The 13,163-nt window shown below is 35.4% G+C and overlaps 1 protein-coding gene across 12 annotated transcripts in view; it reads left to right on the top strand.

Moving 5' to 3' along the window:
• LOC106878124 (palmitoyltransferase ZDHHC3) overlaps nucleotides 1-13,163 on the top strand; it is a 105,704-nt gene that overhangs the window by 70,288 nt on the left and 22,253 nt on the right. For all 12 annotated transcript variants that reach the window (XM_052966505.2, XM_089348947.1, XM_014927238.3 and 9 more), the window contains 3 exons: nucleotides 2,053-2,177; nucleotides 2,765-2,861; nucleotides 4,924-5,005. In XM_052966505.2, the coding sequence (XP_052822465.1) occupies nucleotides 2,053-2,177; nucleotides 2,765-2,861; nucleotides 4,924-5,005 (304 nt within the window). The remainder of the gene's footprint in view (nucleotides 1-2,052; nucleotides 2,178-2,764; nucleotides 2,862-4,923; nucleotides 5,006-13,163) is intronic.

Raw genomic sequence — 13,163 nt, forward strand, 5'->3', positions numbered from 1 at the left:
TGATAGGACCCTATGGAGGAGGTGCTTGAGGACTCCACCCCAATGACCCTTTCAGGAATGGTGGGCAGAGAAGACGGATGCATAAAAATATTTATACAAACTCAATTAGGATGGTAACTCATACAAATTAGTGAGAAGTATCTAACAAAGATAAATGTTTTGTATAAAAATATTAATTCATAAAATTTCTGTATCAATTTTTATGCAAAAATTTTGTAGAAATACTATTAAGGATAATAAATAAAATTCTTAGGTATGTAATTTATTTCTATGTTAATGTGTAAAAGAACTTAGTAATGTGCTGTTTAGAATCATATATTGTGTATGTGTAATCTGTTCTGATAGACTGTACAAAATGAAATAAGCAATTATAGAATTTTCAGGAAGTGCCATATTGAGTTGTATTATTAACCTGTTGAAAATATCTCATAATATCCAGTAGTTATACAAAGAAGAAGAACAATTCTAAGGGTGTTGTATTAACTGTATGAAGAAAATAATCTGCTTTCAACTAAAGATTTATATCTTGATAACTTTATTACTGCTTCCTAGCATAACATTGGAATCTTCTTATTCCACGACCTTCAGTTGTTTTTAAATTAACTAATGAGGATTCTTCATTGCATATATTTATGCTGGAATGTATACACATGTGAATAATTATATGAAGCATTAAGACTTTATCATCACATAATTTCTTGAGTGAGTGAACCAGATTTTTGACCACACTCCCTTGTGAACCTACTCTTTAACCCATTTTGCAAAAAACTGTTCCCTTTCCTAGATTACAAACCATAGTGTTTTAATGTTTTCGTATTTAAATTAAAACCTTAGTGTTAATGTCATTTCTCCTGATGAGGATTGGCCTGCAAGAGCTCTGTGCCAGTGCCACGTAAAAAACACTCATGTCAGCACCATGTAAAAGTGCTTGTATGAGTGTCATGTTAAAAGCATCCAGCAGACATTCCACCATAGAAACCAAGCCAAATCAGGCTGGAACCTGGTGCAGCTCACCTGTTTGTCAGCTCTGGTCAAACTGTCCAACTCCTGCCAGCATGGAAAACAGATGTTGAAGGACGATGATATTTATATGTAATGCTTGTTTTGTTATGTTCCAAATACCAAATTACAATATTAATCATTTTACTGAATCCCATCAAATTCTTGATTGTTTTCATAATTAATTAAAAATCAAAGACAATGTTTTACATTAGAATTATGATCACAAAAGGCTTAGAAAGAAAAAAAACTCATGCTTGCACAGACATAGGTGCAGGTGTGAATGACCATGTGGTTAGGAAGTTTACTTCACTTTTGCAGTTCTGGATTTAATCCTATTGCAAGATGGTTTAGTTCCAAGGGCTGGTGTCTTTTCAATAGCATCAGCTTGACCTAATCTCTTGTTAAATTGTTTTGAGATGAAACTTTGTGAAAGCTACTTGGATGGACTTTGCTTGTTCTTTAATAGTATAACAGCCTCTTCTCTTTGGAGCTAGCTGGTCTCAGACCACTTCTGCTTAGGAAGTATTAGCCCACTTTCTCTCTTTCACTCATCACCCTTGTTGTGTGTCTGTGCATGTATCCAGACCCTACATAAATTACTTTACCTAAACCTTTTTTCCCAGAACATTGGCCCTCTGGAATTCCTTCCCTGCTCATGTCTTTCCTGCAGATGTTGAATTTCAAATGTTCCACTAGAGCATTAATGACATCAATCTCGCTAGTCTAGAAGAACATGGAAAGTCATGGGTATTGTCCCTCCTTCAAACTGTAAGTAACTGAAAAATGATTTAACCTGTCACCTGGTTTTAGCATCACCACCTGTCCTTTGGGTACTTTTACAAATCTGTTGCAAACATTCAGATGAGATCTTTGATCTGAAGATAATCTCTGAGTCATGATTTCACTCCATTTCCCAAGTCTCTGAAGGTCTGCTAAAGGTCATGGATGCTGCCTTCCTCTTCTGATTAAGCTTTGAATATAGTGGAGGTAGAGGTGGGAAGAGAAAAAAAAAACTTTTAAAAAATTTGCATATTGATTTGTTGTCTTTAGGGTGCTGTACCACGAGGGAACGCCACCAGAGAGAATTTAATGAAATTAGGTTTGAAAAAAGGAGAAGTGGTTTTCCAATGTCCAAAATGTCTAAGCATTAAACCAGATCGAGCTCATCATTGTAGGTAAGGCTGTTTTTTCTATCTGATTTTAAAGGTTTGGTACCATCACCCTCCAGAATTAACTCGTCTTCTTTTACATTTTTTCATTTATTTGCCTGTAGCAACAGCAGATGTTACATGTTATTTACTCCTACCTACCTATCTGTCTGTCTGTATGTTTGACTATGGAAAGTGTTATAAAGCTAAGTTGAGCTGTGAAGCAAAAAATGAAATATTAAAATCAAAGTGCACATATATTCAGTAATTTGGAAGAATATGTTGAAAACTTCATATATTTGTAGGGAGGCATTTCTGCATAGCTACATTTATAATTTTTCTTTTCCTTTCAATGTTTATCTATCTATCTACCTATCTATCTATCTATCTATCTATCTATCCCCACCCACCCATCCATCTCTTCTCCCCTCCCCCCACTCTCTCTCTCTCAGTTGTATGCTGATGTATATTTCTGAACTGAAAATTTTATTTAGTTTAGAAGTTTAATGCTTTAAACAATTTTTTTAATCTAACACCTCTGTGTGCTTGTTAATATAGTGAGTGCATGTGTGTGTTAATTCCTGCCTAAAACATTTCTCTGTCAATTATTTCAGTGTTTGTCAACGATGTATACGAAAGATGGACCATCATTGTCCCTGGGTAAACAATTGTGTCGGAGAGAGCAACCAAAAGTTCTTCGTGTTATTTACTGTAAGTAATGAGAGGTGAACTGTTCTTCTCTACCTTGGTGAGTGTGGATTGTATGGGTATAGGAAGGTGGGGAAGAGAATTTCAACAATCTGGCACGTACTACACTTGTATGTGTGGCTGTCACACATGATAGCATATGCATACAGTATACACACAAACACAGGTATATGAAAAAACTTGTCTATTTTCACACACTAGTAAGACAGACTACAGTCTTCTTTTCTTTATCATCATCATTACATTTTCATGTTTTCCCATATGAATTAGATAAGCACATATCTTACCTAGATTTGGGTTAGATAGACAGGTGTCTAGCATTGGATTTTGTATGTCCTATGTGATCTTCCTTGCTGTGCCTCTATTACACATAACCTTCTACAGCTGTTTCATTGCACTAATTCCCAATGTGTTGTGATATTAACACAATAAATTAAATTAGAAACATTTGTTATGAACGCGAAAAAAAATTTCAATTTAACATTTGTGCAATGCGAATGTCGTTCCGTGCATTCAAACAGAAAAAAAAAGGAAATAATAAGAACGAAGTCATTTTTAAAACAGAAAGAAAGAGAAAAAAAAACATATTGGATAGTCCATGCCATGAGAAAAAGAAAAAGGGAAAAAAATAGCCTTTAAAAAGGGCAGCGGACGGGGAGAACAAGAGAGAACACTGGAAATGAGGAGAGTGCTGATCTGATATCAGGAGAGGTTTGATTCATCATTAGTGAATGTATATTGAGCATCAACTGGACTGTTACTGGTGATTATTTGTGTATATTCTATTCACTTGATGTCCTTTTCTGGATATATCATAGTGTGGACATTCAAAACAGGCCAGCAATATTAATAATTGTCATTTCCTTGCGGAATAACATTTGTATTGTATAATATTGTATATTTTGTACCTTAAGTGTTATTGTAGTAAATTTCCAAGTAGCATTTTAACTTTAATCTGTGCGTTCGTTTTTTTTTTAAAATCCTGAATGTAACGCATTAAATCAGTCCAAAAGTGTACCATGCTTTTCAAGTGTCACAGTTTATTGAGTCTCTTAGAACAACTGTGATTAGAATTGCTTAGATTAACTAACTTGGCTGCATTGTCTGTTAGAGCTCTACATGTATCTGATGTCTAACAGTAGCAGATGTCACTCATATGTAGACAGATATTTCTACATAACTGATGTCTCTCTGTCGCATCATCTCATGTCACTGATATCTGTCTCTATTACATCTCTATATATGTGATTGACTTGTCTCTGTTAAATCTTTACATGTGACTGGTACCTGTCTCTGTTGCATTTCTACTTGTGACTGATTTCTGTCTGTTACATGTGACCAATATTTGTCTCTGTTACATCTCTACGCATGTGACTAATATATCTTTGTTACATCTCTACATATGATTGATAACTGTCTTTATTACATCTCTATGTATGTAACTGATATCTATCTCTGTTAAATCTCTACAGATGACTGACATCTATCCCTGTTACATCTCTACTTGTGACTGATTTCTGTCTCTGTTACATCTGTACATTTGACTGATATCATCATCATCATCATTTAACGTCTGCTTTCCATTCTGGCATGGGTTGGACGGTCTTCCTGGGTCTACTTCTTCCACAGGTTCCCTCAACCACTACAGTGTGACACATTCTCACCACATGACCATACCAGTGCAGTTGTCTCTCTTGCACACAACATCTGGTGCTTCTTAGATCCAACTTTTCTCTCAAGGCACTTACACTGTGTCGAGTATGGATATTTTTCTGTTAAATCTCTACATATGACTGATGTCTATCTCTGTTACATCTCTACTTGTGACTAATTTTTGTCTCGGTTACATCTATATATGTGACTAATACCTGTCACATCTCTGCATATGACTGATACCTGTCTTTATTACATCCCTACATGTGACTGATATCTGTCTCTGTCACATCTCTACATATATAACTGGTATGTCTCTCTTACACCTTCATATATACCTGATATTTGTCTCTCATTTCTACATATGCCTGCTCAAATAAACTAAATTTACTGTACACTGTCTCTGTTTCAGCTCTACATATGTTTGATGTCCCTTCATGCTGCAATGTTGTCCATCAATCACTTTGTTGTTTGTATTGGTAAAGACTGGAAAGGTGAGTTTAACCCTTCTCTCTCTCTCTCTACCCCCTTTTTTGCTATATTCTTTTCATTCTTTTTTCTTATTTGCCTCTGTCTGTATTTTGTTGTTTATCTTGATGTTGTTGTTTTTTTTAAGTTTGTTAAATAAGCTTGTTATTATTGTGGCAATGGCCTTGAGTTTAGAATGCTTCACTATTGACCGTGGTGTGAGTGATGATGATGGTGGTAATGGCAGCATTTAAGTTGGAATCGTTCGCATGACAACTTCTCTTGGTAATATAAATATCACAGTATCCCATTTCTCTATTTTCCATAAGTTTGTGACTTTGCATCTATGTATACAAATGATTAGGTTTATGTTTTTGTGGTTATGATTATTATTATTTCTATATGTTAATATGCTGTCACAGGACTAGTTGAAAGGAGAGGCAAAAAGAGAGAAGAGTGTTAGTGGTGAGAGCTAGGAGAAAGAGACTGCTGTTATGTTATGTGGTTAAATAGTTATTTGAAGGAAGAAGTACAGAAGAATAGAATGTTTAACACTAGAGATTGTGGTATAGTTGAAAGAGTGGCAAAGAAAGATGAATGGCTAGATATATTGATAGTTTAATTAAATTAAATAACTTTAATTAGCAAATAACTTTAGATGTTATTTTTCACATGTTTCAGTTCAAAGGCTGTGGCATTGCCATTATTCTGTTGTTGTTTTATTTTTTTTTTTTTGTTATTTGATTTAAATGCTTATCCATTTTGATGGAGTAGACAAATGCAAACATTGACAGAAAGAAAAGTAGACTGACTATCTGACTGGTAGATAGATGGATAGATAGACTGACAAGCAGATAGATAAGTCAACAGATATATCAAATGTACAGTTAGATAGATTAATAGCTATACAGGTAGACTGCTAAGTCTTGTAGTTTTTTAAAATATCCATGTTAAGATTTGTTAAGACTTTACCAATGTACAGTATTGATTTTGTTCTATAGTTAACATTGTTTACTTCTTGACATAACGTGAATGATAACAGATAACAACTCACAGCACAGAAGACATAAGGTTTTGGCTTTCAACGATGTGGTTTCTTGAAATTGTATCTACACTTCTACTTATGTGGACTTTTACCCTATCTCAAGAACGAAATGCTTCAGAAAAATATAAGATTTTCAAAATGACTGTGGAATTTTCACTTGCGCTGCTATTCGTCATTGTTGTTGCTGTTATTATTAAGATGGCAAGCTAGCAGAATCGTTAGCATCCTAGACGAAATGCTTAGCGGAATTTTTCCTATAGCTATGTTCTGAAGTCGACTTTGCACCTTTATCCTTTCGAAGTCGATAAATTAAGTACTAGTGAAACACTGGTGTCGATGTAATTGACTGGTCCCCTCCCCCAAAATTTCAGGCCTTGTACCTATAGTAAAAGGGATTATTATTACTACTACTACTACTACTAGTAGTATCTGTAGAAATTCTATGATAAATATGAAACATTTTTAGATGGTTGGAAGTTTATATAGAACCATAAAAATTAGTATTTCTTTTGAAATTGTATATTCTACATTATTTTCATTTAAAAAAAAAAAAACCCTCAGTTCTTCTGGATCAGGTTGTAATTGAAGGAGCATGACTTTCCTATTCTCTCAGCAGTTCAGAGGTTCATTTATAAATCTAAGAGCTTCGCAATGATTACAGAGAATAGTCATGTCATCAATGTTGTGACTTTCAACCATGTTTACAGTATTTTTGACATACTCTCTCAATTTCATTCTCTCTTCTATCTTGAACACATTTCCTTACATGTTGTGCAGACTCACTGTATTCTCTTTGATTCATATTATCTTCTACTGTGCTTGTTCAGTGATTTGGCCCTCTGCTCTTTATAGTGTTGTCTATATAGTCTCATTCATTCTCTTGTTAGCTTACATTGTCTTTCATCCGTATTCTGTAAACGAATATCAATTTTCAAGCAAGCAGATGATGAACAGTTGCATTTATGCACATGCTTTAAGTGATAGGCAATATGAAAAATTTAGTTAAAAAAAAAATACAATTTTCACTATCAACTTTACGTCACCATCATCATCATGACCATTATAGTTTCCAGTAACAAAACTTAGTCTAAGTTGTTTGCCAACTAAGAATATTTTTATTTCATTTCAGTTCAGTTGTTTGTTTATAACTAATTTTTGGCAATACAAAGTTTGAATAACAAATAAATTGAAAAATAACACCCGCAGCTATTTTGCTGAGTTATTTTACTTTCATTGAAAAATCTCTTTCTATCTATGATAAGTTATTTATCCTTCTTTCTACCATCTACCCATCAATGTATTTGTCAGTGTGAATAGATAGAGAAATAGATTGACAGATAGAAGATATTAAAAAAAATTGATTAGAATGTTATTTTCTTGTTGGTCACAATAATGTATCAGATGATGTTTAAATTTTCTCTCTGCCAAACACTTTATATTTATCTCTACCTCTAACTTCAACAAACCTTTTAATCAGGTCATTCCCCTCTTCATGTCATTATCATTTTTCTCTTTCTCTTTACTTCTCATTTCCACTAACCACATCACAGCGTAATACATTAGTGGTGATAATGTCATTACTTATTCTTTATCTCTCTCTCTCTCTGCCTTTCAACTCACCACAGAACATCACTCCTCTGCTCAACATTGTATTTCGCAATCTCTTTTTATATATCTCTCCCCTCAACTAACTTTTTAACCACATAGCTATTCCCCGCTACCTCATGTCATTAACACTTCTCTTTCCCTCTTTTTCTCTTGTACTTTGCCTCTCCCTTCAGCTAACTACATGAAAGCATAATGCATTTGACATTATTATTATCAAATTCTGCCGAGGTCAACTTTGCCTTTCATCCTTTCGGGGTCGATAAATTAAGTACCAGTGAAACACTGGGGTCAATGTAATCAACTAGTCTCCCCATCTCAAATTCCAGGTCTTGTTCCTTTATTTGAAAGGATTATTATTACTATTTTTATTTACTATTGTATCGTTTCTAGTTGTATCCATAGGATATGGAATATAAATCATGTGACAGCTTCTTTATTTCATCACTTCTTAAGTAACTCCTAATATTTTCTACAAGTTAATGTGTTTGAGGATTTTATAGCCAATCATCAGAAGACAAAGTTTCCTTAAAATACTGATCTGTTTATTGTACCATAAGTTTGAAATAAGTTTAAAATTCATATCTTGAAGTTTGAGCCTTCCTTTAGTAGTTATCCCTAATGGCAGAAATGTTCACCTGGTGGTGCTTGTTTGTGTGTGATTGGTTTAATGTCAAGCATTGTATACATATCAGATATCGCTCATATCACTTAGTCATAATCAAAATCAAAGATGTAGCAAGAATAGGTGAACTCTAGTTTGAAGGTGATTACTTAACTACTCTAGATCCACGGAAGGATTTGGACTTAGTATTGCAAGCTAACAAACCATTTGTCAGATTTGCAATTTTACCTCTGCTGGTAGTGGTGAGTTGTTCTTCTGATCCTGTGGAGCTTATTTATATACAACTATGTACACTGGGCCTTTTTTTTTTTAATATCTTTACCTCAGATACAGTATAGTGATGGCAACAGAATATGAACTGCCAGCCATTCAGCTGATTGTCTGCCACCCTATCCATTAAGACATCATACTCTCATACTTGCACATCTAGTAGCAATATTTCTGGTTGAGAATGTTTCCATCAATTGTTACTTAACATTCTGAGGATTATTTACCGTATCATCTTCTCATTTCTATATCTAAGCTGGTGTGTTGAGTTAGTGAGGTATTAGATAAGTGTGAGAATTTAAAGTTGAAGTCCTGTTATTTTTAAGTTAGTTTGTGAATGCACATCCAAGTATGCCTGCATGTTCATTAGAAGATACATCATTATACTTGTGAATTAATAGGAAGGTTATCAGGGAAGATAATTTTTGTATGTGGAAGATGCCCAGGATCTGTAAAAACTTCAGAGACTCAGGAAATTGATTCTCTCAGATGTCCTGGTGGCTCATTAGAGGTAGTAGATAATTTCTGCTACCTTGGGGACCAAATTAGTAGCGAGGGAGGATGCACAGAGAGTGTGATAGCTAGAATAGAAAGAGGAAATTTAGAGAGCTGTTACCTCTCTTGGCCATGAAAGGTTTCTTTCTCCAAGTGAAAAGAAGATTGTATGATGCATGTGTACAGACAGCAATTCTACATGGTAATGAGATGTAGGCCCTGGATGCAGAGGACATGCAAAGCTTAGAAAGGAATGAGGCTAATATTCTCCACTGGATGTGTAATGTAAGTATACATGTTCAACAGAGTGCTAGTTTGGTTATGTGATGTGAATGGATGCCAACAGCTCCATAAAGAAGTGCCAGTCTCTCAAAGTAGATGAAAGTGGGAGACCCAGGAAGACATGGGCTGAAGTACTGAAGAACAACCTCATGATGCTGAACATTTCAGGTGAGATAACAAAAGGCCAAGATGCCTGACGCCTTACTGTACCAAGAAAACCCATACTTCACAGCAGAAGTGTTAAGACCAGTCCCTCTAGTGGTGTAAAACACTTGTGGCGGCACCACATAAAAGTATTCATGCAGTGCCACATAAAAGCGCCCATGCAGTGTCACATAAAAGTGCTTGTGTAGTGCTATGTAAAATTGTCTGTGTGGTGCTATCTAAAAGTGCCTGTGTGGTGCCATGTAAAAGTGCTTGTGTGGTGCCATGTGAAAGCACATGTGTGGTGCCATGTAAAAGTACACATGCACTGCCATGTAAACGTGCCAGTGTGATGCCACATAAAATGCCCGTGTGGAGACATGAAAGCACCTGTGTGGTGCCATGTAAAAGCACTTGTGCAGTGTTACATAAAAGTGCTCATGAAGTGCCACATGAAAGCCTTGTGCAAGGCATGTGAAAGCACCTATATGGTGCCATGTAAAAGCACCCAGCACACTCTGTACAGTGATTGGTGTTAGGGAGAGCATCCTGCCATAGAAACCATGCTAAATTAGACTGGAGTCTGGTGCAGCTCCCCAGCTTGCCAGCTCTGGTCAAACCATCCAACCCATGCCAGCATGGACAAACAGATGTTAAATGATGATGAATTTTAAATGTGGATATCACACAAGTACTAAATTAACACACAAGTACTAAATGTGGATATCACACAAGTACTAAATTAACCGACTATTTATGGGGCTCTGCCTGACAACTAAGTGTTTAATGTGTGTTTCTGAGAGTAGAGTTCTCATTTCAATTACACACGCACACACACACACACACACACACACACAGATGCACACATGACATACAGACTTGAATAGTAATTCTGAGTTTGATTATAAGAATAAATACTTTGCTTTTAGAACAAAAATATTTATTTTCTAAAAGCAATTACAGAGAACTGTGAAAGTAAAAAGCAATCATGTTTAAAGCAATATTATTATGCTATACAAGTACAGCTTAAATGAAGAGACTTGAACATAAAATGAAGCCACATACCGAAATAAATACATAATTATATTCTATATCATCTCCAGACATAATTGTTTTTCCTGCAGTTAAATGATTATAGACTGCTTAGTGAGATATATTACAATTTTACTGTTTATGTACACACTCTTGGGAGTGAATTCGCAGTATAATCAGATCAGTGCTTGACTTACTACAGTCAGAGTTTGATTTCTGTCAAAGTCAACTTTGTTTTTCTACATTTTGGGGTCAGTAAACAAAATACCAGCTCAAGGCAGTGGATTAGTGGGATCGTTAGAACATCATACAGAATATCTTGTGATGCTTATTCCTGTTCTGTGTGGTTTTGAGTTCAAGTCCTGCTTTCTGTCTCTGGAAATAATGACACTTCAGATCAGTTGAAGAAGGAAATCTCCAACATTAAACACACTGCCAACAAGCCACCAACTTGTGCTATATAAAATTTACACATGAAATGTCAATCAACCAGTGTGTGTGTATGTATGTATGTGTGTGTGTATATATATATATATATATATATATATATATATATATATAGAGAGAGAGAGAGAGAGAGAGAGAGAGAGAGAGAGAGAGAGAGAGAGAGAGAGACAGACAGATACACATATTAATGTTTGTTTTATGTGTCAAGTTATAATAAAAACAATTTTACATTAAACTGAAGGATTACTCTATACATTTTGTAGAAAACATATTTAGTCTGATGAAGGCTAAGCAAGTCAAAACTTTGAAATCACTGTCAACACTATTCCTTTAAAAGAATAGTGTGTGTGTATATATATATATATATATATATATATAATGTCATAAGATATCTCCATGACCCCCACACCTCTTTCATTCAATGACTATGGAACCTCACCACCCTTCTCTGTTCTCTCTCTCTCTCTTACGTTCCTTTCCTCCACTAATCCTTTTTCTTTCTCCAGTTCAACCAATACTCCCTCCCCAATAATGACTTCTGTCCTACTACCAGCCTCACACAGCTATAAATTTATTCTTCCCATTATACTTTACCATCTCTCATTACCTTGCCTAAAATCATTATTCTGTCTTTCTCCCACTGCAAATAAGTTCATAGTATTCACCAAACAGTGCTAAAGTAGCTAATCATATTATGTAAGTCCATTCAGTTCTGTAAGTTGGCAGTCATAGAGGATGTACAATGCATTCTGCAGAAGAGTCTATGATTACATGGTCAATTGTTTTGGGCATTGATAAGATGGTGTTCAGGCTGGTAGGTGCAACTCATAATCCAAGATTATATATATATGTTAAATGATGATGATGATGATATATGTGCCTTATTGTTCCTAGTAGTGCTCGTATCTTTGTCTAATGAAGTGAGCATGGAGCACAAGTAATATTATCATCATCATCATTCCATGCTGACATGGGTTGGACAGTTTAACAGGAGCTGACAAGCTGGAGAGCTTCCCAGGCTCCATTTGTCTGTTTTGGCATGGTTTCTTTGGTTGGATACCCTTCCTAATTCCAACCACTTTACAGAGTGTACTTGGTGCTTTTAACGTGGCACTAGCCCAGGTACTTATATGTGGCACCAGTACAGGTGTTTTTTGTAAGATACCACCACTCATGAGCCTGCAAGACTAGGCTCACATAACCATTAGTTATATTCATGATATGTCTGAAACAATAAAAGAATATTGAATGTAAACAAGTTTTCATTGCATTATGAAATTAACAATCTAAGGCAACAAGCTGGCAGAATTGTTTGCACACCAGACACAATATTAGTGGCTTTTTGCCTGTGTTTACATTCCAAACTCAAATTCTGTCAAAGTTGACTTGGCTTTTCATCCTTTTGGACTCATTATAACAAGTACCACTTGAGCACTGGGGTTGATGCAATCGACTGGTTCCTCTCACCTAAAATTTCAAGCTTTGAGCCAATAACAGAAACGATTATGACATTCACAGTCCAATGTTCAAACAGAAAATTTAGTTAAATCAACTAAGTCTGTGTGATCACTTTGAGTTCATCCATGGTGAACACTAATAGAGGTTGAGCAAATGAACAGACAAACCATTGACGATCAGGATCAACTAGTTCAGTTAGCAAAATGTAGCTATGATCTGTAGCTGTGGCATGCACAGATGAGATATTTCAGCTAGCAAAAGACTAAAGTGACTTCAATCCAGACTGGACATTCATGCCTCATCACTCAATTGAGACAGCTGAATTGAATGATGTGTAATGTTTATCACCACTTCTATATGGCTGTCCCATAGATTATAGAGGTTTTCTAACTGGCTACTTTGCTTGTGTGTGTGTGTGTGTGTGTGCATGTGTGTGTACGCATATATGTGTGTGTGTGTATATATATGTATGTGTGTATGTACATGTTGGTGTATATATATATATGTGTGTGTGTATGTATGTGTATTTAGAGTTGCAAAAAAGTAATGTCTTATTTTCAAGCAAATAGCAATTGAATAGGGTCCATGTCAAACTATTGGAGACTTATCATGGAAGTCAAAAAACCGTGGTCCACTGTGCAAGATCGTTGCATGTAGATTGGGAAAGTGTTTCGAGAGGAGAAGTGAGTTCACAAGCTGTCTCCTGAGAATAAAGCAGTGTGTTCAGCAATTTACCAATCAGAAATGAAGAAACCTCATTTCTTAATGAAATTCCAACAGGTCA

This window comes from Octopus bimaculoides, chromosome 3, assembly GCF_046866305.1.
Source record: "Octopus bimaculoides isolate indiv1 chromosome 3, ASM4686630v1, whole genome shotgun sequence".
Classification (NCBI taxonomy): domain Eukaryota; kingdom Metazoa; phylum Mollusca; class Cephalopoda; order Octopoda; family Octopodidae; genus Octopus; species Octopus bimaculoides.